Source organism: Meles meles, chromosome 20, assembly GCF_922984935.1.
Source record: "Meles meles chromosome 20, mMelMel3.1 paternal haplotype, whole genome shotgun sequence".
Taxonomy (NCBI): Eukaryota; Metazoa; Chordata; class Mammalia; order Carnivora; family Mustelidae; genus Meles; species Meles meles.
In genome coordinates this window covers 5,205,561-5,230,100 of record NC_060085.1, presented here as the reverse complement: position 1 = coordinate 5,230,100, position 24,540 = coordinate 5,205,561, and the positions used below count along the sequence as shown (strand labels likewise).

The following is a 24,540-nucleotide window of genomic DNA, read 5'->3' as shown; positions in this document are numbered from 1 at the left end:
TGTGTCAGAGAGAGAGAGAGAGAGAGAGCGCGTATAAGGGGGAGAAGCAGGCAGAGGGAGAAGCAGCCTCCCCGCTGAGCAGGGAGCCCAGTGTGGGACTCGATCCCAGGACCCTGGGATCATGACCTGAGCCGAAGGCAGACCTTTAGCCCACCGAGCCACCCAGGAGGCCCAGGACTAACCATATTTCATGGGCTCGACAACCACAGGGGATAATGATCACCGTATTGGACATCACAGCTCTAGTGTGTATATTCATTCAGCGTTTTGGGTAAATTCTTCCCATTTTAACCACATCTGCAGAAATTATCCTGTTAATTGGACATAAAAAATATATATAAATTCAACTAATATTTATTGAGATTCTACTACATCCCAAGCTGAGACCCTGGGAAGGCTTGGGATACTCTAGTGAACAAAAAGATTCCTACCCTCACCATGCTTACCCTCAAAGCCCCTCCATATTACAGATAGGCTGGCCTATAGCTGATGGTCCAAAACGAGGCTACCACTTTGGGTGGGGAAAACCTAGGAATAGTGGCTGAGACCCTGGGAAGATGGGTGGGATTGACTGAGAAGGGTTATATGGCAGGCTTCTCCAGTGATGGTGATGTTCTGAACCCTGATAGAGGTAGGTTACTCCTCCATAAATCTATATGCCCCTGTCTCTGTGAATGCACAATTAAGATTGTATTTCATTGTATGTAAATTTCACCTTAGAAGGAAAAATACAGAAGAAAAAGAGCCATAAACAAATACTGAATTCTAGTTAATGATATGCGTGCTCAAGTGTAAGCAGACTGATGTCTTCAAGTTTCTTCTATTTTTATTTTTTCCAGCTATGTTGAGATACAACTGACATATGACATTGTGTAGGTTTGAGGTGTACAATGCATTGATTTGATACACGTATATATTGTAAAATGGCTACCCCCATAGTGTGAGCGGTTACCTCCGTCACACCCTAGTTATTCTTTTCTGTGGTGAGAGCATTTAACCCCTGCTCTCTTAGCAACTTTCAAGTACTAACTATAGTCACCACGCCATACATTAGATTCCTCCAAAGTTTCGACTTTCTTTGGAAATTCATCAGAGTGTTGGGTGGGTGGACAGAGAGATGGATATGTGATAAAACAAAATGTTTTAATGGAAAATATCTAGTGGAATCTAGATATTTTCTTCACGATTCTTTTCATTTCTCAAAATGTTAAAAATTCACAATAAAATATGGGCAAGAAAAATTCTAGCCTGATCCTGTTGCCTTCTGCAGGCTCTCAGACTGTGTTGGAGCTCTGTATAGAGAGGGAGATGGGGGGCATCCAGGGGGTGGGGCACGGAGTCAGTCAAGTGCCCAACTTTTGGTTTTGGCTCAGGTGGTGATCTTGGGGTTGTGAGATCAGGCCCCACATTGGGCTCCACACTCAGTATGGAGGAGTCTGTTTAAGACTCTCTCTCTGCCCCTTCCCCTCCCTGCTCTCTCTCTCTCTCAAATAAATAAATAAACAAATCTTAAAAAAAAAAAATGAGGGGCACCTGGGTGGCTCAGTTGGTTAAGCATCTGTCTTTGACTCATGTCATGATCACGGGGCTCCCTGCTCAGTGGTCGTATGCTTCTCCCTCTGCCTCTCCCCTTGGCTCATGCTCTCTGCTCCTACCCCCATCATATAAATAAATAAAATCTTTTTAAAAATTAAAAAAAAAAGGGAGATGAGTGGTAGAAAACTGTTCAAGAGGTATGAGCAGAAGAGAGCAAGGCTCTCTCCTTGATAGATAATACTTGAGAAATGGAGAAAAGATACGGCTTTCTCAGCAAGTGGTTCAACGTTCTTTAATGCACTGCCTAAAATTGCCACTCATATCATGTGGTCTGGCATAATGTGATGGCTTGTCTCAAGGACACATGTTTGGGAAAAACAACATCTGTCTGAGCCCTGAGCCCCAGCTGCTGTTTAATAGGAAAACATATCTTTGCAATATGTTTTTTAAATGTTCTTGGGAAAGCGGTGGGGGCCTCCTTTGCTAAAGGAAAAGTCTGTGCTTTTCTGGTCCTGTGACTCCTTTCTGGTTGTGCTGGGGACACAGTAGCTTCGCTGGGACCCTGGCTGAGTGTGGGTGATGAACTCCTCATTTGGAGGCCAGACCTTCTTTAGGCTCCTTGTTTGGGGGTGTCCTGTCCCAGGCAGGCTTGCAGAGTCTCCCTTGAGCCCACTGTGCCTGAAGGTGGTGGGATATGCCTCCTAGGAAGGTTCGGGTGGTAGGGGGTTCCCTCACCTCTGCCCTCTTAATTCTCAACCTCTGCCAAGAGAGCTTATCTCCCCAACCCTCGCCGGTCTCCTGTCCTCACCACCTCTTCCATCCCAGGAACAACACAAAAAATAACCACTAGGATTGGGAACCAAACAAGAGCTAGTTCGGGAATCCAGACGTGTCCAACTCCAGATTTGGAACTCTTCAACCTCATCATTCTCCTAGTTGACTAGAGATAGTCTGTTAAAGCTCTGAGGCCTCAGTTCCTTCATCTGGAAAATGGGGGCAGGGAGCCTCTGGTACCCCACCCTCCAATCCCTACCCCTTTCTGTTCTCCTGGTGCTGTGAGGATTTCCTGCAGCAGTAAATGAAAAGCACTGCAAACAGTCTCTGGCTCCTAGCACACCATATAAACATTAGTCAACATTACTAATATTTCTATGAGCTATCTTGGAGTGTTGTGGGGAGAGGAGCATAACCCAGACAGGAGAAAAGGCTTCAGGGTGGAGGTTGCTTTTGAGTCAGGTTTCAAAGAAGGATGAAATTCGTACAGGGAAGGTGGGAGGATGGTATTCCAGGAAGAGGGCACAGTGAGAGCAAAATCTAGTGACCTTGGCAGGAAGTAAAGCTCACTGGGGAACCATTTAATAGCCCCACCTGGCTGCAGCATTTGGGCAGAAAGCTAGGATGGTGAGCTGGGGGGGTGGGTGGGGAGGGCATTTGTGCGGGAATGTGCAAGGCTTCAAGCCAACTGCCCGGGAGTGTGCTGCCAAGGTCCCTGGGAGGGTCCACTCTGGTCTGGCTTCCAGTCTAGCTTTTTCACCTTGTCCCATCTCTTGGCCCCTGATCCCCACCCTCCAGCCACCATGGCCACCTGGCTTTTCAGACCCATCGGAGTCTCTCTCACTTGCTGTTGCGTCCTCCTGAAATGCTGTTCCCATCTCCTCCTCCTCTTCCCCCAAACAGCGCAAACGTCACCTTCCCCAAGATGCCTTCCCTGGGTTCCTAGCTAAGGAGCGCCACCATCATCACCTAATCCAAGTTATTCCCCTCACTGTCCTCCTCCCATCCGGAAATTATCTTATGCAGATTGTTTACTGGCTTCTTGTTGGCCTGACCCCATTAGACTGCCAGCTCTGTGAGGGCTGGGACTTTTGTCTTAGTCAATGCTGCATCTCCAGCACCTAGAACACTGGCACTTAGTAGGAGCTCAGTAAATGTTCACTAAAGGAAGAACTGAAAGATTTTTAAACAGGGGAGGGGGACAATCTGACTGATGTTTTATTATTTTTAATTTTTTAAAAGATTTTATTTATTTGTTTGACAGAGCTCACAAGTAGGCAGAGAAGCAGGCAGAGAGAGGGAGAAACCAGGCTCCAAGCAGAGAGCCTGATGCAGGGCTCGATCCCAGGACCCTGAGATCATGACCTGAGCCAAAGGCAGAGGCTTAACCCTCTGAGCCACCCAGGGACCCTGACTTTTTATAAAAGACTCCTCTGATTGGGGCTCCCGCTTGGCTCAGCTGGTGGACCGTGTGACACCTGATCTCGGAGTGGTGAGACTGAGTCTCGTGTCGGGCATAGAGCCTCCCTAAAAAAAAAAAAAAAAGGAGAAAAAGATTCCTCTGACTCCTGTGGAAAAAAACAGACTGTGTGGGGTGAGGGCAGAGCAGGGAGATCTGGGGACAGACAACAGCTCAGGTCCAGAGAGTGATGTTGGGGCCAGGATTGAGATAGTGAAAATAGAGAGGGTGAGAAGTGGTCAGAAATTCCGGAGGGAGGAGAAACACAGTAAGACAACTGAGGGAAGGGAGGGCAGGAAGAAGCAGGGCACTAAAAGATGCGGAGAGAAGAATCCATGACCTCTGGCTATGAGATGGGCAGGGGGGAGGGGAGGGCATGGAGGCGGGGGTAACGTGGGGCACACGGAGTCACAGGAGGAGGAGCGGATATGCTAAGAGAGGGCAAATCAGTGTCTGGGATGCCTGCTGGGCAACGGAGGGGTGAGGTCTAGGAGGCAACTGTGATGATTATAATTATAGTTATAAAAAATCACTACCACAGAGCTCTCTGGTTACATTATTCATCACTGATCAAATATTTACTGAGCACTGGGGACACAGCACCAGCAGTGACAGACAGAGCCCTTGCCTTCATGGGGTTGATGTTCCGTTGGCAGGAGACTACAGAGATCAATGCATCAAGAAAAAATACATACATATATATATATATATATATACATATATATATATATATATATACTTTTTTTTTTATTTAAAAAAATTTTTTTAAATAAGCACTACGCCCAAACGGGGCCTGAACTCACGACCCCGAGATCAAGGGTCGCACGCTCCACCGGCTGAGCCAGGCAGGCGCCCCCAGAAATACAAAGTCTAACGTCAGGTAGTGGTAAACCCTGGGGGGCAGAAAGGTGGGAAAACACGGGGCAAGGGGATAGAGAAGGGGAGATCATGCTGCAGAGAGTCTGACGTCCAGGAAGGGTTTTATAAATACTCGTTAAAGGCTTAATGACAGAAAGTGGACGGTTGACTTAGTATGTCGTTAGGTCTCCAGATGATCTAGTTATCTTCCAAAGACTCCACGAAGTGGTTTTCTCCCGTCATGCCGCGGAGGAAACTGAGGTAGCGGGCGTACCTTAATGACTCACGAATATAGTGATGGAAACCCAACCAAGGGCGGATTGGGAACCCCTAGATGGGCGGGGGGGAACCCTCTCAGAGGCCCGGAAACCGGATGGCAGGAGGAGGTGGGCGGGGGGTGGGGGGGGGCAGAGCAGCGCGCATTGACCTATGACGTCATTGGGACGTTAACTAGCGTAATATCACCTGGACGTAGCCCCATTTCCCTTCCTGGACCGGTCCTCTTGGTAATCCCCGACGGTCTGAATCAAGCCTGTCATTGGTTACTCGCTCCATCAATCTGTTTCATTCTTACAGTCTTCCGCCCCGCCTTCCAGAGGCTACGTCTGATAGGCTGATGCGGCCGTCACTTCAGAAAGGTCCGCATTCCTTCCGCCTTTCTCCAGGAGACCGAAGGCGAGGAGGGTGGATCCCAGGCGGCGCCCACCCCTGAGGCTTTGCTTCCGCCTGTGACTGGCTGCCCTGGGTGCCGGTCTCCACGCTACCCACCTCTGATTGGTCATCCACCCGCCGCTCTGTGCGGCGCCGGCTCCGCCCCCGTCGGGTGTTTGTGGTGGGGCTGCGGAGTCGCCGATCCCGCCGGAAGCGCCAGGACAATGGGGACCCGGGACGACGAGTACGACTACTTATTCAAAGGTGCGGTCTGTGGGACAGAGACGGGCGAGGGGACGGTGACGAGGAGGCAGGCAGGCGGGTTGAGGCTACGCTCCAGGCCGCTAGGCCCAGGCCGGAGCCCGGGACTTGGGGCCCGGCGGGTTAGGCAGCCGGCAAGGCCGGGGCAGTTTGGGCTCGGCCGACTTTGGGCTGGAGTGTGCGGCGGTGCGGAGCGGGCTGCCCACAGAGGCCCGGGGGCCCTGGATGCGCCGAGGCGGGGCCGGGGCCGGGAGGGGGTGGGGCCCCAAGCGGTGGGAGAGGCCGTTAGGGGCGGGGCCTCCGGGGGCGGGGTCTCCCCAGCACTTGGCGGGCCGGGCTGAGTGGAAAGCTCCTTTCGTGATGGGGGCGGGGCCGTCAGAGGCGGGGCTAGGGTGCGGTGGGCGTGCCCAAGAAGTGGGCTGGGACCGGGGCCGGTGGGGTGGTGCTCTCACGGAGTGGGAGGAGCCGGTCCTGATTGGCGGGGCCCGGGAAGGGCGAGGATGCGAGGGGACGTGCGTGGTGGAGGACCCTGGAATGGGGTGCTGACCCAGAATTGAGTGGAAGGGGCGCCAGTTGGGGGGGACCGTGTGTGCTGGGCCGAGGCTTGGTGGTTAACAGTAACAATATCTTTGAACTCTTAGAACCCTTAATAGAGCTACTGAAGTACCTGCCCTTCTCTGAGCAGTTCACGAATTCACTGAAATGCTCACCCCAGCCCTGCGAGGTCGTCGGTAGTATCCAGCCTCTGGGGACCTGGAAACTGAGATCCCAGAGAGACAGGGCAGGTTTGCAAGGTGTCGGAGCAGGATTTGAACCCAGGGCTTTCAGCTGTGGGCTTTACCACCCAAGGACTGTAGGTGGAACTAAGCCTGTCAGACCACCTCCCCTAACTCAAGCGCACTGATGGGCTGGCCTTCGGCCAACCCGCTGGAGGATCGTCCCTGCCCCGGGGACAGAGGGCTCTAGGAGCCTGCAGTACGGCCTTGGCAGGTGAGGCAGCCACTGCTGACCCAGCTCCCTTGCCTGGCCGCTCAAGCTGGGGAGAGTCCCTCCACGTTGCTGCGGTTGTGGAGTGACTTAAGTCCCTGGCTTTAGGGGCGCCTGGTTGGCTCATTCGGTAGAGTATGCAGCTCTTGGGCTCCGGGTTGTAAGTTCCAGCCCCACTTTGGGTATGGAGATCAATTAAAAATAAAGTCTTAAAAAAAAAAGAAAAAAGAGTCACTGACTTCACAGTGCCTTCTGTGCCAGCCTGGGCTTTGGCCAGGCCCCGGGCTGCCTGTCTGGGCTCCCTGGCTGACAATGGTTGCCCTTGATAGCTACGTCTGGGCCCGCATGAGGTACCTTGTCCTTCTGCCTGCCGTGTGAGGGTCTGCCTCCCACACCAGCGGCTGGCCTCATCCCCCTCACCGGGGAAGCCTGGTCGGACACTGACCATTGTGTCCGTGGTATCATCCCACATTCTGAGGCCGGAAGCCTGGGGACCTTGGGGACGTGGAGAGAGGGGTAGAGTGCTCCCTACCTGGGATATCCACATGGTAAAAGGCCTCTGGGCTGGAGGAGTGCCTGCACAGAGGCCCAGAGCTGTCACATGGCGCCGGGGGCCTGGGGAGCTGCGTGCGGGCTCCTAAGTCACTGGCGGGTGAAGCTGTGTGGGCAGCAGTTATCCCCGGTGCCGTCTGCGCCCTGAGTTCTCACGTTAAAGGCAGGGGAAGCTCTTCCGTGAGTCCCCCAAACAGACTGGCCACAGGTGGACAGGCCTCCCATCCTTCTGCGGCTGGGGCCCTGAGGCCGCTGCTCCCCAGGTCCCCGTTGGACACCCACCTGGAGTTGGACTGCCAGGGCAGGGGACCTTAACCCCAGCCGTCACCTCCAGGTTTCTGGGACCATTGCCCGCTTGTTATTTTCAGCCGCTTGCTGTTGTAAATAACCCAGCCCAAGTATTTGCACGAGTCATCTTCTGCCCTTTGGGTTATTTCCTTGAAGTACGTTCCCAGAAGTCCAGTCACTGGGTCAGGGGCCATGGAGCGGCTGTGTGCTTCCCGGGATTCATCCCCGAGTCCGCTTCCTGGAAGCCCAGATCTGGCTTCGGTGGCCACTGGCACAGGGCGGGGCTGCAGGTGGGGGCCGCCTGCCCTGCTGCCCTCGCCCACTAGCCTCCTTTTCTGAGTCAGCAGGTGCCCTGCTCACACAGGGTTAGAAGTGAAAGTCAAATCCACAAGGTCAGTATTTCCCAAAGTGCCGGCATCTGAGACCTCACGGTCACTCATATGTCTTGTTGAAGGTCTCCCTATTACCTCTGCATGTTTCTCTTGAAATCCACCCCGTTTTCACTCAAATGGGAGAAGGAAACTGTATGGGGCTGGCGCGTAAAGAAGGAAGGAAAGAAGCCGGCAGGTAGGCAAGCCACTTGCCTTGGTCACACCACTTGCCATGGTAGACAGCCTTAGAAGCCTGAGTATACTGTCCCCCGGGCCCTCCTGAGACCCCGTGGCCTGCAGAGGATCAGGTATGGGCATTAGAGAGGTGTCCCGAGTAGAGAGCACACCAGAAGGGTTGACAGGGGCCACCTTCCTTACCTTGAGGCTCCACAGCCCTGTCACCTAGTCCAAGGGGCCTTTCAGGAGGGGAGGGCCAGCGATTGTCCTGCCCCCGACCCTGTGCTCGGCCTCCCCAGGCTTTAGTAACTTCTGGCCCTTCCCTTGGCACAGAGGGGCCACACTTCTCACTTGGGACACTGACTGCCCCCTGCTTCACCCTCTGGCCACGGCCGTGGTAATTTTGGCAGCCACATCACACGTTGGCTCCACTGACCTCCCCAGACCAAGGCCAGCAGATCCCCCCAGGGTGTTTTCCTCACTGCACATCCCCCCCTCCCAAGTAAGGTTGTTTTTTTGTACCTAATTTTAGATTTTCATGTTCAGCCTGCTAAACATTTTATCCTGTCAGCCATGGGCCATTTTCCCAGCCTGCAGATCAGCCCCTCGGGGCAACCCTGACCTCTCTTGGCTTGGACCCGACTGTGGGACCCACAGTGGGAGCAGCTCTGTCCCCAAGGGCCACCAGGGATTTCCGAGAGGCCCCCAGCCACTCACCTGGCCTCTGAGGATGTGGGTTGAAGTGGGAAGCTTCTGTGGTAGCCCAGAACACCGTCCCCTGGGCTTTGTCCATCCCTGTGCCATCGATGAGTCCTTTTAGGAAAGGGGGTGAGGGAAGAGTAGCAGCCGGGAAACAGGCCAGCCCTGTGCTCACCTTCCTCTGCTGAGTGCTCCTGAGGCGGCCTCCATGCCCTCCAGCCTGGGCAGGGCCCCTGCCAGACCCACCGGTAAGGACCAAAGCATGCCATCTTCCCCCATTGCCCCACGGTGGCCTCGCCTGTGCCCTGGCTTTGGGCCCCGATCTGTCCTCTGCTCTGATTCCCCAGAATATAACTGTGGCGGGACTGCCCCCAAGGGCCAGTCTCTGGGGCCTGGGATGGTCAGGGCTGGCTTCCTGGGGGAGAAGCAGGGGCCTGCTCTGCCTGGAGTAGGGGAGCCAGCCCCCCCCCCCACAATGGCCACAGTCCACCTGAATGTCAGAGTGCAGGCCCCAGGGGTGCCACGCTGTCATGGGGCAGGTCGGAGGACCCAGGGCTTCAAGAGGTGCCAGCTCTTTCTTTTTGCCAACTGGGCTTGCCTGCTCCGCCAGCCAAGTGGCATGTCGGGGTTGGGGGGGGGGTCTGTTTCCCAGCCAGTGATGCCACCAAATTCTGTGGAAATTCTAGGGGCTGTGTCCTCAAGGGCCCTTTATTTCCCCAAGACAGCAGATCGCTTGTGCCCTGGACAATGCTGTTTTCATTCCTGCCCTGCACATGGGCCAACTTGGCTGCTGCCCCCCTGGGCACCTCTCTCCGTGGGCCAGTCCGAGCAGCCAGGCCTTCCTCCCGCTCAGCCGGCAGGGGCCGGGGGCTCTCATCGTGTTCTGGCATCTACTTTCTCTCTGGGTGATCCTGGGCCAGGAACTTGGGTCACTCTGGGTTGAGTGTCCCCCGGCTGTATAAGGGGAAGGATAATAGGAACATTTGTCCCTGGGCTGGGCCTGAGAACGCAGTCACAAAGCCTTTAGGGCTGGGCCTGGCCCTGCAAGTGCCGAGGAGATTGGTGGCTGGGCCAGAGCGGAGTTGATGGGGCCAAGGCTGGGAGGGGAGGGAGGGGATAGGGACGGCAGTGCAGGCCAGGCCCTCGTGCTTGTTTCCTGTTCGGTTTCCAAGGGTGTAAGAATTGTGAGCCAGCCTCTCCAGCCTTGGCCAGGTCTCCGAGGCCACCTGGGAAGGAGGTGAGAGGTTGTGGGTGTAGGTGGTGGGCCGCACAGTATGGGCTAGAGCCACAGGCCCATGTCCGTCTCCACCTCTTTCCTCCTTCCTCTGAGGTCAGCTCCCAGTCTTCCGTTGGGCATGAGAGAACACCGGCCTCGTTATCAGCCAGGTTATGGAGGCCAGGGCACTAGGGGTTAGAGGGGAGAGGAGAGGCCTGACTTGAGGGGTTTTGAAGGATGAGCAGGAGTTTGCCAGCTACTCCGAGGGTCAGGATGCCCCAGATCGTGGGAGAGGAGGAGGCTGGACCCAGAGCCCTGAGCTCAGCCCCAGACGCAGGAGATGTGGGTTCAAATGCTGACAGACCACTTTCCAGCCCGGTGGCCCTGGGCAAGTCCCTGGCTGGTGAGCAGGGTTGGGAGGGAGAGTGGGCCTACTAATAGGCACAGCATTGTCCTGCTTCCTGACCTGTAGGGTTACGGGAGACTCGTGGGAGGTGGTGCACGTCAGGGGCTTTCACTGGACAGACTCGTTAAGCATTCTGCTCGTTCTTAGTATTCTTGGCTCTACAGCAGCCCGCCCAGAGTGGCTGCCTTGCCTGCCCACCGCCTCCCCTACGGCCTGAGGATGGTAACCTGGGCATCTTCCAGGTGTGGAAGGAGGTGGGGCTGGGAGACTACACAAGCCACTTTGGGTTTGTTCATCCAGCAGACAGCGATCGGGTGCTTCCTGGGTGCTGGGCACTGCACCAGGTCCTGGGGGCACAGCAGGGACTAGGACTGCCTGAGATGCCCACCCCTGTGGCCAAATAGGCTGGCGAGAGCGTGAGAGGGTTGGGGGAGGAGGGAGCTGTGGAGGAAAGGCAGGTGGGGAGGGGTGAGGGCTTTTAAGAGGATGACAGTGAGGGCCTGCCTCCTGGACCCACTGAGTGTCATCTGAGGGAGCCTACCCAGGAGATGGGGGCAGATACCAGGCGCCTACCTGGGGGAAGAACGGTATAGGCGAGCGCAGTGCGCCTCTGTGTATCTCGGAGTCCCAGCAAGGAGGCCCCTGTGGCTACAGCAGAGTGGGCGAGGGGGAGAGAGGGAGGAAGGAAGGGTAGGGAGGACACGGGGCAGGTAGTGCAAGGCCCTTTGGACCTCTGGGAGGTGAGAGCCCCAGAGGGCTGTGGGCACCTGTGCCCTCTGGCGGCCTCCAGGAAAACAGCTTGGTGGTTGGCTTCGAGAGTCAATGCAAGGACACCGGGTTGGGCTGGGGTGGGCGCATCGAAGATGGTCAGAAGCGGTGGGAATTTGGCCACGCACGTATACAACTTTCCATCGAGGAGAGACTTAGCTGGGGTGTGGGTGATCAAGCCTACAACCCCCGTGGCTTTCCCTGGACAGACCCAACCTTGGGTGTCAGAGCCCAAGATCCACACGTAGAGGGGGTCCCTGTGGTTTCCACCTGGCGTGTCTGGTCAGACGGCCCTGTGTTGTTTCTTATACACAGCACACATACCCACGCGTGCATTGCGGCTCACACTGTGCATACCCAGACATGAGACTCCAGTGGGTCTAAGGACAGCCTCTTGGGCTCACACCCCTCCTGGACCACTTCATGTGACCCTACCACAGAGCCTGGGGCGCCTTGGCCCCTAGAGGCATTGCTTCTCTGGCTGGGGTAGGAAACGATGAAGAGAGGGATACAGGGATAGACCAGAGGGGCCGGCTTCGCCCTGCCCAGGAGGACTCGTGGGGGTTAGGCTTCTCACTTCCTGTGGCTTAGAACTCCAGAGAAAGACCCTTGTAGGTAAGAACCTAGCAATAACCACCTCCCCCCCCACCGCCTGCCTTAGCATGCTAGATGCCGGTAGAGTTCTGATTCTGCCTTTTCTCCTCAAGTCCCCCTCTTGCAGAAAAGACAGCCCAGAGAGGTTAACTGACTCGTCCAAGGTTGCCCAGCCCTGGAGATTTCTTGGCCATCAGGCTGCAGGGGAGGTTCAGGGGTTAATGGATCCCCACTCTGCACCCACCAGGACGTCTGGGTCCGTACGCCCTTGGGGCAGCCCTGCTCTGAAGGACCTGAGACAGCAGGGGTGTTGCGCTGTCCACGGTGGCTGTTTCTGGAGGCCCAAAGCCTCTGTTTGCTTCTGCACCACAGGAAATGTGGTGCCTTGGGCTCCAGGACGGCTCCGACTGCTCTGATGTTGGCTTTCCCAGTTTGTGCCGCACTCAGGGGGTCACTGATGGTCCTGCAGGTGGATGTGGGTGGTGTATGGGTCTTGGCTCAGGGTAGCTGGCCTGCAGAGTCTCACCTCTCTCCTTCCTGCCCCCAAAGTGGTGCTCATTGGGGACTCGGGCGTGGGGAAGAGCAACCTGCTATCACGCTTCACCCGCAACGAGTTCAACCTGGAGAGCAAGAGCACCATCGGCGTGGAGTTTGCCACCCGCAGCATCCAGGTGGACGGCAAGACCATCAAGGCGCAGATCTGGGACACCGCCGGCCAGGAGCGCTACCGGGCCATCACCTCCGCGTGAGTGACAGGGCCGGGGTGGTGCAGGAAGCCATGGGTGTGGGGCCGGTGGGCCCTGAAGGATGGGTAGGAGTTTGGCAGAAGAAGGGGAGAGCACACCTCTGAGAGCAGGGGGCCCCAGGAGAAGGGACGAGACCTCCAGGAGCTGTGGGACTGTCGGGAAGACCAGTGTCCGGTCCTGGCCACACTGTGACCTAGAGTAGGCGTGTCCTATGGTCCCTCTGAGCCCTGGAGTCCCTTGAGGCACTGTGGTTTCACAGAATGCTGGCTGCACCATGAGGGCTGTTAACCCTGGACTGGCTTTCAGCCCTCTGCCCGCCCCCCAGCCCTGCCTGCTCGCCTGCCCTGCCTGTCTGCCCCCAGCTTCCCTCTGCGCTTCAGCTCAGACCCTGTCCCACCCTCATCCTGTCCTCCCGCGGAGGCCTGGCATCCCTTCCCTCCCTGTAGTCCCCTGCTACCAGGACCCACTGGGGCTGCCTCTTCCTAGACCCTCCCAGTGTCCCGCCATTTCCTGTTGGTCACATGCACCCTCGGGACGCCACTGAGGCCTGGTCACCTTCTCAAGTCCCTAATCCCACGGAATGGCTGGGTGTCTGTCAGTCTCCTTGGTGGTCCAACTGGCCAAGTCACAGTGGGCCATTGTGCCTCGGGCAGGCTCTGTGCCTCCCTGCCCCAGGTGTGGGGGCCAAGGGGCTGCTGCACACGGAGCCTGGGAGGCCCCTGGCTCACACGCTGTCCCCCGCAGGTACTACCGCGGCGCAGTGGGCGCGCTGCTCGTGTACGACATTGCCAAGCACCTGACCTACGAGAACGTGGAGCGCTGGCTGAAGGAGCTGCGGGACCACGCTGACAGCAACATCGTCATCATGCTCGTGGGCAACAAGAGTGACCTTCGCCACCTGCGGGCCGTGCCCACTGACGAGGCTCGTGCCTTTGCAGGTGAGGCGCGGAGGGGCCGGGACAGGTGTGGCTGGGGGGCAGCACGGGTGTCACTGGGAGACGCCCGCCCAGGGCCTGCCCCGGGGGCCACATTCCTAAAAGTGGGACTGTGACTGAGGCATCAGAGAAGCATCTGGAAGGCGGGCAGCTCACCCCTGCCCCAGTCCGCTGCCATCTTCACTGTGTCCCTGGCCTCAGCCAGCGTTCCCTTCCTGAGGGGTGGGCGTCTCAATCCTGTCTCTTTGGCCCCCACCATTGAGTTCTTGGGCCAGGCAGCGGGCAGGCAAGCAGGGCCCCCACCGCCAACCTGGGCAATATTCTTTTTGTTCCAGAAAAGAACAACTTGTCTTTCATCGAGACCTCAGCATTGGATTCCACCAACGTCGAGGAAGCTTTCAAGAACATCCTCACAGGTGGTCACAAGGCTAGGCTGGGGTCAGGGTAACCCCAGCATGCCCCCTGTGTGTGGGCCGGGGGAGGACACCGCAGCCCTGGTTGCCCGCTCCAGAGCATAGCCCCTGCCTGAAGCTTTAGTCTTGAAAGCCACAAGCCGGTCTGGACAGAGCGGACGGACATGGCGCGCTTCATAGGGATCAGGGCAGATCCTGAGGACATAGACGCCCCCCACCTGGCTGCCGTGGGGCCCTCTGCTGTGGCCCCTCTAGAGAACAGCCTGCTGGGTCAGCCACGGAGGCCCAGGGCCCCTGGGCGTTTGTTCTGAGGAGGAGGGCCTCTGATCTTACAGGAGAAGAGGCTCGGCTTGGGATGGGGGGGAGGGCGGAACCTCCATGACCAGACACGGGGCCCCCTTGCCGGGCACCCAGCCAATCGGGTGTCCCGGTGGGAGCCTCCAGGGGCCCAGCCCCTGCCATCCTTTCCCCCCCGCCCCGATGTGATGGGGGTGCCCCACGGGATAAGGGGGGTCCTTTGAGAGGGGGTCTTGGGCTCCGCCGGGAGCCGTGAGGTCCAGATGGGTCACCCCGCCTTCCCCCACCTACAGAGATCTACCGCATCGTGTCGCAGAAGCAGATCGCGGACCGCGCAGCCCACGACGAGTCCCCCGGCAACAACGTGGTGGACATCAGCGTGCCGCCCACCACTGACGGACAGAAACCCAGCAAGCTGCAGTGTTGCCAGAACCTGTGAGCGCCCTGCGCCCCGCCCGAGCGCGCCTGCGCCTCCTCGTCCTCCGCCCGCCCCGCCCCGCGCTGCGCTCCCCGGCCCCGCCCGCTCCGTCCCTCAGTGACCGTGACCGGCTCCTGCCCTCACATCGAGCTCCTCCGCATGGCTGGCGGGGACCCAGGAAGAACAGGAGTTGAGTGGCACCTGCTGTCCCGCTCGAAGAAAGCCAGACGCCCGGGTCGCCGCGCCTGCTTTTCTGGGGTCCCGGTGTGCATCTCGGCGGGCCAGGGAGGGTGGCAGCCTAGACGGCCGGTCAGAGGCGAGGAGGAGGGGCGCGCCAAGCGGGCTTCTCCAGTTTTCCACGGCAGACTCCAGGGAGCGATTGCCTCCCTCCCTCTGTGGCCAGTTGGCCTCACCGCTCCCCCGATCCCCACCCAGAACCCCCTTCCGAGCTGATGCTCGAAGAGCAAGGCGCCAGGGGGCCGGGGCAGGCGGACACTCTTGGCTCCCGGCCCCCCTGCTCCCCCACGCACAGCCAGCACCGGCACACGCCTTCGGCCTCTCCCGTGTGCGCGACTCCGGCTCCTGCCTGTAGATTTATGCTGGGGGAAGACCCCTCTCCCCCCTCACTCTCTTTTTGCACGCAGCGCGCTCTCCAGCCCCTCCCTGTGCCCCTCTCTGTCTTGTCTCCCGTCTGGTCAGGAACCCGTTTGCAAGTGAAGCAATATCTCCGTGTTTTGTATATACAACCGCTCTTGTAGCCTTTGGTTTTTTTGTTATTGTAGAGAAACACAGATTCTTTATACACTTTGTAAGATTGACGCCAAACCCCAGCTCTCGATCTCTTATTCTCCCTGTGGCCCCCCCGCCCCCCCCGCCCCGCACTGTTGCCCCCGATGCCTCATTTCTTCCACCCGTTACTAAAATGTATAATCCGACTTCCTGTACAGAAACCTGCAGCTGCGCCTTTGTCTTCATTCTCTCCGCCAGGCGGCCACGCCTGGGCCCCGGGCTCCCCGAGGCACACGTCCTGTTTCGGGCTGCATCCGCCTGGCTCAGCCCCGCAGGGAGCTAGAAGACCAGGTCCAAGCACCACCCGGGACAGTGCGGAGGCCCACGAGCTGGGCGAAGGGCCCTTGGCCTGCGGGGGAGGGGTGGATACCCTCTTCTACCTGATCCTGTGGCTGGGGGATGTCTTCAACTTCTTCCCGTGGATGACGGTGCCCCTTGGCAGGGGCTGAGCTGTACCCACTGCTTCCTGTTCCCAGCCCTGAGATTGGACTGTCCCCGCTTCCGTCTGCTGCCGGAAAGGCAAGAGGGGCTCATCCAGGGGATGTTGGTCATGCCACTGCTACCCCAGCTCACCTGATCCCAGGCTGACCTTTCAGGAGGGCCCCTCCTTAAGGGAGGATGCTGGTGATGGAGGGGAGGCAGGTGGCCTGGAGTTTCTCTGCCTCTGCCCAGATTCCAGCTTCTCCCCTGGTCCATGTGGGCAGAGATGACCCGAGGGCCATTCACCACCATGGAGGAAGTGTCGCTCTCACCCCCACCCCCATCCCTGCCCTGACCATGTGACCCACTGTGTCCTCTCTCACAGAGTGCCTGCCCCTGTTCTAGAAGCTCTACGCCTGACTGAAGCCACTTAGACCCTTGACCCCTAGAAGAGCCGGCAGAGATGGGGGTCTACTCCCTCCCAATGTCAGGCTCTGGCTGCCCTCCCTGGCAAGCTGGGCAAACCCAGGCAGTCTTTCCAGAGGAGCCCTGAGCCACAGGGGGCTGTTCTGTAGGGAAGCCGGAATGACCCAAGGTGTGTGCTCCAGGCCAGGGGTCAGCCTGAGCCAAGGCCAGCAACAGGACAGCGCGGGATCTGGTAGGCCGCACGCACTCCAGTGGCCGTTCACTCAGACCCTGGGGGCGCTGAATCTGGATTTGGGCAGGGTGGGCGTGGGAGGGCCGAGGGAGGGCAGAGGCTTCAGGGAGTCCCAGTGAAGTAATGAGGCACCTTGGAAGGTTTCGGGCAATCCAAAGATCCAATCTTTCCTGCACCTCCGTGGACTGGCCAGGCCCAAGGCACATACGAGGGAACAAGACTGACAGCTACACTGTCCCCGGGGGTCACAGTCCAGCCATGTCGTTCAAGTTACTCTGGTTTCCGTGACGTAGGAAGCCCAGCATGGCCCTCAGTGCCAGGCCCTGTTCGTAAGTCTTTCCTTAATGGCAAAATATACAGCATCAAATTGGCCATCTTGACCATTTTTCAGCGTGCAGCTCAGAGTACATTAAGTTTTGAGCAACGGTCCCCACCGTCCGTCTCCAGAACTCTTCGTCTTGGAAAACTGAGACTCTGGCCCCGTGAAATACCATCTCCCCACACCACCACCCCCGCCCCATCCCTGGCACCCACCATCTACTTCCTGTCTGTGAATTTGACTCCTCGAGTGGACCTCCTGTAAGTGGAATCATACACCATTGTTCTTTCGGGACCGGCTTATTTCACTTAGTAAATGTCTTCAAGGTTCATCGGTGTTGCAGGGGGTGTTAGGCTTTCCCTTTTAACCAGAGGCTGAATGATCATGCCTTGTACGGACATCCCACTTCTCGTTTATCCATTCATCCATCAGCGGATATTTGGTTTGCTTCCACTTGCTGGGTGTCGTGCACCATGCTGTGATGAACACGGGTGTACAGATGGGTGCTCAGGTCCCTGGTTTCCGTTCTTTTGGGTAGATAGTCAAAAATGAGATCGCTGGGTCATACGGTAACTCTGGGTTTAATTTTTCCATAAACTGTGTTAACCTAAATAAATTATGTCATTTAAAAGTGGAGAGAGGGAGGGGCACCTGGGTGGCTCAGTGGGTTAAGCCGCTGCGTTCGGCTCAGGTCATGATCTCAGGGTCCTGGGATCGAGTCCCGCATCGGGCTCTCTGCTCAGCAGGGAGCCTGCTTCCCTTTCTCTCTCTCTGGCTGCCTCTCTGCCTACCTGTGATCTCTGTCAGATAAATAAAATCTAAAAAAAAAAATAGTTTAAAAAAGAAAAAAGTGGAGAGGGGCGCCTGGGTGGCTCAGTCGGTTAAGCATCACTCTTCAGCTCAGGTCATGATCCCAGGATTGTGGGAACTAATCCCACATCAGGCTCCTCGCTCAGTGGGGAGTCTGCTTCTTCTGCTTGCTGCTCCCCTGGCTTGTGCTCTCTTTCTCTCCCTCTCTCACAAATAAATCTTAAAAAAAAAAAAATGTGGAGAGAATGGGGCGCCTGGGTGGCTCCGTTAAGTGTCTGCCTTCAGCTCAGGTCATGTTCCCAGGGTCCCATGTCGAGCTCCCTGCTCAGTGGGGAGTCTGCTTCTCCCTCTCCCTCTGCATGATCATTCTCTCTCTCTCTGCTTGCTCGCTCTATCAAATAAATAAAATATTTTTTTAAAAAAGGGCAGAATAGTCTTGATGATAAGCCCACTACCCAGCTTCAACCAATCTGGTTTCACTTCTCTTCCTGTGCGCAAATCCCAGACATGATCCCCATCTAAATATTTCTCTCTTTTTAAAATATTTTGTTTATTGGGGTGCTTGGGTGGCTCTGCCTTTGGCTCAGGTCATGCTCCCAGGGTCCTGGGATCAGGCCCCACATCGAGCTCTCTGCTCGGCGAGGAGCCTGCTTCTCCCTCTCCCTCTGCCTGCTGTTCTGCCTACTTGTGACCTCTGTCAAATAAATAAATAAAATATTTTTAAAAAAGATTTTATTTATTCATTTGACAGAGAGAGAACATAAGCAGGGGGAGCAGCCAGAAGAGGGAGAGGGAGAAGCAGGCTTCCTGCTGAGCAGGGAGGGCCATGTGGGGCTCGATCCCAGGACCCCTGGATCATGACCTGAGCCACCCAGGCACACCATTCATTTTAAAATGCACATCCAGTGGTTTTTAGTACCGGCACAAGGTTGTGCAAACACTTCACTGTAATTCAGAATTTTTTTTTCACCGCTCCAAAAAGAAACCTCATATCCATTTAGCAGTTCCTCCCCATTTCCCCTTCCCTAGTCCCTGGCAACCACCAAACTCTATGGTGGTTTTTGTCTCTATGGACGTATGGTATTATTTCCCTTGTGCCTTTGTCCCCTGCATTTCCTGTAAATGAACAGCTGGATCTAGAGTTTGATCAGATTTAGGGCTGAGCGCTCCGTAGGAGTTGTGTGCACACATCAGGAGACAGACGATGCCAGCGTGACTCTTATCTGTGTTGTTTGTAGCGGCTGCAAAGCGTTACCTAGATTCACAATCCATTAGTGGTTACAAAACGGTTGTATTCAAAATCTAGCCTTCTGCATTTATTTCTGTAATACATCTGTAAAGAGAAGTTTCCCTTCATCTGTGTAGTTAACCTGAGGTCCAGACAGATTGTAAAGGTCAGCATAAATACTTAGTTCGTCCCTTTCTTGTCAATTTCCAAATTTCATAAGTTTCAAGATTTTGAATTGGTTCCCATGAAGGCTTCAAAAGTGACTGGTTTTTTTGTTGTTGTTTGTTTGTTTTTGTTTTTGTTTTTTGTTTTTAGTTAAAATGCATGGATTTACTCCTTCGTTGGGGACAAGCTTTCAAACAGTGTGCCGGATGGGAATGGAATTGGGTAGCGGGTATATGTTTGGGACTGGGTCTTGACTAGTGTGTATCTAGGAGTTAGCTTTCACATGGGGCAGGGGAGTGGAAAATTAGTAAATTCAGGGCGCCTGGGTGGCTCAGTCATTGTCTCCCTTCAGGTGGGGTCATGATCCCCGGTCCTGGGATCAAGCCCCGCATTGCGCTCCCTGCTCAGCTGCTCAGCGGGAAGCTTGCTTCTCCCTCTCCCACTCCCCCTGCCTGTGTTCCCTCTCTCTCGATGCGTCTCTGTCAAATAAATAAATAAATAAAATCTTAAAAAAAAAAAAAGAATTAGGGGTATTGGTGTACACTCATGGTTTTAAAGATGGGTGGATGGATGATATATAGGTAGATAAATGTCTATATATAGGTATGTACGTACACATGTATTACAATGAGAAAAGTAAGAATTGATAACACAATAGCTGTGAGCACACCAGCACCCAGATCTTGATTTTTGATGGGGAACCAGGGCTTCCTGAAGAAATGGTTGCTTCCAGAGCTGGAACAGGTAAAAATACAAGAAAAAGCCACCTTGGAACATTTTGTTGAGCCAGTATATAAGGAAAAAAATAAACATTTGGCAACCATTATCTGATTAAAAAAAAAAAAAGACAGGCAAGGTAATACCTCCATGCCACTCCCTTCTTCCTGCCTTGATTGAGGATGTGATGCCTGGAACCACAACAGTCATCTCACTACCATGAGAAAAAGGTCGAGAGCCTCTCAGACCAAAGCATTTGACCAATCATTTGACCAAACCGGTACCAGCAGCCATTCTCCTCCAGAATTCTTGTAAGCAAAAATAAAACCCTCTTTGTCTGACGTAACCACCGCCACCACAAAATTAAAACATTGTTTCATTCAAGTGTCATCAATGGTTAATAAACCTACCAGGTGGGGCACCTGGGTGGCCTCCGCTTTTGGCTCAAGTCATGATCCCAGGGTCCTGGCATTGAGCCCCACATCTGGCATTCTGCTCGGCAGGGAGACTGCTTTCCCCATCTCTCTGCCTGCCTCTCTGCCTACTCGTGATCTATCTCTCTCTCTATCAAATAAATAAGATCTTTAAAAAATAAAAAATAAAAAACCTACCAGGAGAAGATTTGTTGAGGAACCAGATATCCGATCAATTTCAAAGTATTTTCCCATAAAGCACTATTGGCAAGTGCAACAGGCTATCTCCGGCTGGAGACCCGGCAGACACTTTTTAACCAGGCTGCCATACTCGGCAATGGAAGAGATCAACATTCTATGCTTCCTAACATATGTACTGGGAACACTTTATCATTTCTGCAGTTCCGGTTCCAAATGCACAGATCCTAACAAAATATTAGACAAACACAAACTGAGGAACTTTCTACAAAATAACTAGCTCATACTCTTTAAAACTATCAAGGTCATGAAAGACAAAGACGGGAGAACTATTGCAGCATGAACAACCCCGGGGGTAGAAAAACACCAAGTGTAATCTGGAATGGATGCCGGAGCTTTAAAGGACTCCATTGGAAACTTTGAATGGGCCTTGGGAATTACATGGTAATAGGGGATCAATATTAATTCCTGGTTTTGAAGGTGGTACTGTGATGATGTAGACTAGCGTGCTTATACTTGAGAAACATACACTGAGAAACAGAAAACTAGACACCGAAGGGGTGCCTGGCTGGCTCAGTTGGCAGAGCAGGCAACACTGATCCCAAGGTCATGAGTTCAAGCCCCACATGGTGGGTAGAGATTACTTAAAGAAATAAAATAAAATAATAAATAAATAAACTTAAGGAAAAAAGAAAATATTTAAGAAATATAAAGGGGGACTCTTGGATGGCTCAGTCAGTTAAGTGTCCACCTTCAGCTGACATCATGATCCCAGAGTCCTGGGATGGAGCCCAGGGTCAGGCTTCCTGCTCAATGGGTAGTCTGCTTCTCCCTCTCCCTCTGCCTGCCACTCTCCCTGCTTGTGCTCTTTCTCTTTCTCTGACAAATAAATAAAATCTTTTAAAAAAATAAAAAAGTAAAGGATTCGGGATGCCTGGCAGCTCACTCCATAGAGCTTGTGACTCCGGGTCTTAGGATTGTGAGTTCGAGCTCTACAGTGGTGCGGAGCCTACTTAAAGATTAAAAAAAAATTTTTTTTAATAAAAATAAAAGATTCAGAAATGCTAACAATTGGGCAATCTGGGCAAAGGGTCTACGAGAGCTCTGTGCATTACTTCTGCAACTTTTAGGATATAAATTTGACATTTTTTTAAACAGTAAGCTCTAGGGGCGCCTGGGTGGCTCAGTGGGTTGAGCCTCTGCCTTAGGCTCAGGTCATGATCTCAGGGTCCTGGGATTGAGCCCTGCATTGGGTTCTCTGCTCGGCGGGGTGCCTGCTTCCCTCCTCTCCCTCTGCCTGCCTTTCTGAACTTGTGATCTCTCTGTCAGATAAATAAATAAAATCTTTAAAAAATAGTAAAAAGTAAACTCTATGTCCAATGTGGACTTGAACTCACAACCCAAGATCAAGAGTGACCTGCTCTACTCACAGAGTCAGCCAGGCGCCCCCAATGTTATTTTACGTTTTTTTTTAAGGATTTTATTTATTTATTTGACAGAGAGAGAGAGAATACAAGCAGGGGGAGTAGGAGAGGGAGAAGCAGGCTCCCCACTGAGCGGGGGGGGGGCCAACGGTGGGGGGGCTCGATCCCAGGACCCTGGGACCATGACCTGAGCCAAAGGCAGACATTTAATGACAGCAACCCAGCTGCCCTTATTTTAAGAATTTTTTAAAACCCCAGTAAATAGGTGTACTTGGGTGGCTCAGTCGCTTGGGCTCTGCCTTGAGTTCAGGTTGTGATCTCAGGGTCCTGGGATCGAGTTCTGCATTGGACTCTCTGCTCATCAGAGAGTGTGCTCCTCCTTCTCTCTTCTGACCCTCCTCCCCACTTGTTCGTTGTTTCTCCTTCCCTCCTTCCCTCCCTCCCTCCAAAAGTATTTAAAAAAGAGAGAGAGAAAAAAAAACAGGTAAATAGATATTTTTTAAGGTTTGATTGATTGATTGATTTGATTGATTTATTTTAAAGAATCTCTCTACCTAATGTGGGTCTCGAACTTAGAACCCTGAGATCAAGATTCATAGTCTCTACTGGCTGAGCCAGCCAGGTTCCCCTCAAGTAAATGGATTTATTTTATTTTTATTTTTTTAAAGATTTTATTTATTTATTTGACAGATACAGATCACAAGTAGGGAGAGAGGCAGGCAGAGAGAGAGAGAGAGGAGGAAGCAGGCTCCCCGCCAAGCAGAGAGCCCGATGCGGGGCTCGATCCCAGGACCCTGGGATCATGACCTGAGCGAAAGGCAGAGGCTTTAACCCACTGAGCCACCCAGGCGCCCAAGTAAATGGATTTAAACATTTGCTGTCTTTGAAGACTTTTTTGTATTTATTTAATAGAGTCAGTGAGAGAGGGAATATAACCAAGGGGAGTGGGAGAGGGAGAAGCAGGCTTCCAGCTGAGTGGGCACCCCGATGTGGAGCTTGATCCCAGGATCCTGGGACCAGGACCAGAGCCAAAGGAAGATGCTTAACGACTGAGCCACCCAGGCACCCCAATGTCTTTGGATCTACTGTAGTCATTACTCTTACTGAAGGGCAAATTATCCCACTTGTGGCCAGTGAGAGCTTTTTTTAGTTGACTCCCATTACTAGGTAATAATGTCTTGGAGAACACCCGCGCTTTCTGGTGTATCATATTGTGCCAGGTTCATCTTGTACATTTCCTGCCCCAGACCCAGAATCAGATATTTCCCCAAAGTTCCCTGGCTCATTCAACTGGAAGTGATATTTAGAGACTATGATCTGGGCTTAAGGAGTGCTGATGGCAACAAAGTCAGTCTTTGTTTCAGATCTTTTCAGTGGACAGAGCTAGGAAATGTTTGCTTTTTTGCAAAGATAAAATATACTGTGACCCTCCCGATTCAAGCTCAAGGCTACAGGGTTTTTACTGACATAATCAACTGTATATCTGTATCTCCTTCACTCCCTCTCAAAATCCCAGTCTTTGACATCATAAGTACTTCTTTGCTCTTGCTTTATCCCATACTAAATATGCAACAGGCTCTGGATAACAATCGCAGCATCACCATCAACAATATAGTAGTGGTATGTAGGGTCAAATTGCTGTGTTTTGAAATCACTAGATGTTCACCTTTCTGTTGTTTTGTCACCAACTGGATACAGAAGTTCCTTTGTTTTATTTTCATTTTTAGGGCTGTCTATACGTTTTAAACTTTGTTTTATAATTATATACCATATTTTACATGGTTGTAAAGCCAAACATATAAAACAAGGTATGTTTAAACAATGTTATGATTTATCTTTTCACTTTTGAAAGATAAAGCTAGTACAACACAACAGAATGTAACTGAGGTAACTGAATTGCTCTATACATTCCATAGAGGGAGGGCAGGAGGGGAGAGGAGTACTGAGGCGGTTCTCCATCCTACCTTGGACTCTGTATGTATCTGAACTCTCTGCCTAGGATTCTTCTACTCTCTTTTAGTTCACCTCTGCTCTGTGTCAGTTGTCAGTTCAATTGCTTCTTCCTAAAGGAAGTATTTTTGGACTTTCCAAATTATTCCATGATATGTCCTGCCCACACTTAATACAATTTATCATTTTTGTCATTAATAACTAATTACACAATTGGTTAGTTCCCTAGATTAAGGCAACAATATTTGTCTTACTCAACCCTGTGTTCCCAGAGCCTAGGACAGTGCCTGACTCATAACAAGTCTCTCTCTCTCTCTCTCTTTTTTTTTTTTAAAGATTTTGTTTATTCATTTGACAGACAGAGATCACAAGCAGGCAGAGAGAGAGGAAGGGAAGCAGGCTTCCTGCCGGGCAGAGAGTCCGATACGGGGCTCGATCCCAGGACTCTGTGATCATGACCAGAGCCGAAGGCAGAGGCTTTAACCCACTGAGCCACGCAGGCGCCCCCATAACAAGCCTCTTACTGATGTTTACTACACCTAGTGAATGAACTTACTGCATGAATGATTGAGCAAGTGAATGATGAGTGGCGTTAGCTTCAGGCTTTTCCACGGCCCCCTAACCTCTCTAGACTATCGTTTTCCCCTCTGTAAAGTGTGATCATACGGTTCCTCTCTCTTCCCTCTCCCAGAATTAATGAGAAGCATAAGGGAGGTGATGAACACTTAACAAATCCCTTAGCTGGGTGTCACGTAACAAGTCTGTAACGGTTAGCTAGCACTGGTCGTCGGCAGGTGGCGCCACCAAACCCGCTCGCGCCCCCTGCCGGGATGGGGCGGGGTCAGGGTTGGGGGTGGGGCCGGAGCTGGGGGCGGAGTTAAGACGCGGCGGGGGCGGAGCCAGCAGCTGCGGCGCCGCGGGGCCTGTGCGGCCCAGGACGTCCCTGTCGCCTCCGGCCCCGCCTTCCAGGGCGGGACGTGCACGGGGATTGGCTAGTGCGGGCGAGAGGCAGTAGCCATTGGTCCCTGGCACCGTCGGCTCGG

At 53.7% G+C, this 24,540-nt stretch overlaps 1 protein-coding gene across 1 annotated transcript; it reads left to right on the top strand.

The window, feature by feature from the left end:
* The first annotated feature begins 5,396 nt into the window (after window positions 1-5,396).
* RAB11B (RAB11B, member RAS oncogene family) lies at window positions 5,397-15,231 on the top strand. The gene is made up of 5 exons (XM_045991947.1): window positions 5,397-5,542; window positions 12,147-12,342; window positions 13,088-13,281; window positions 13,614-13,694; window positions 14,282-15,231. The coding sequence occupies exons 1-5, from the start codon at window positions 5,503-5,505 to the stop codon at window positions 14,425-14,427; spliced, it is 657 nt and encodes a 218-aa protein (XP_045847903.1). The 5' UTR covers window positions 5,397-5,502; the 3' UTR covers window positions 14,428-15,231.
* The last annotated feature ends 9,309 nt before the right edge of the window (window positions 15,232-24,540 follow it).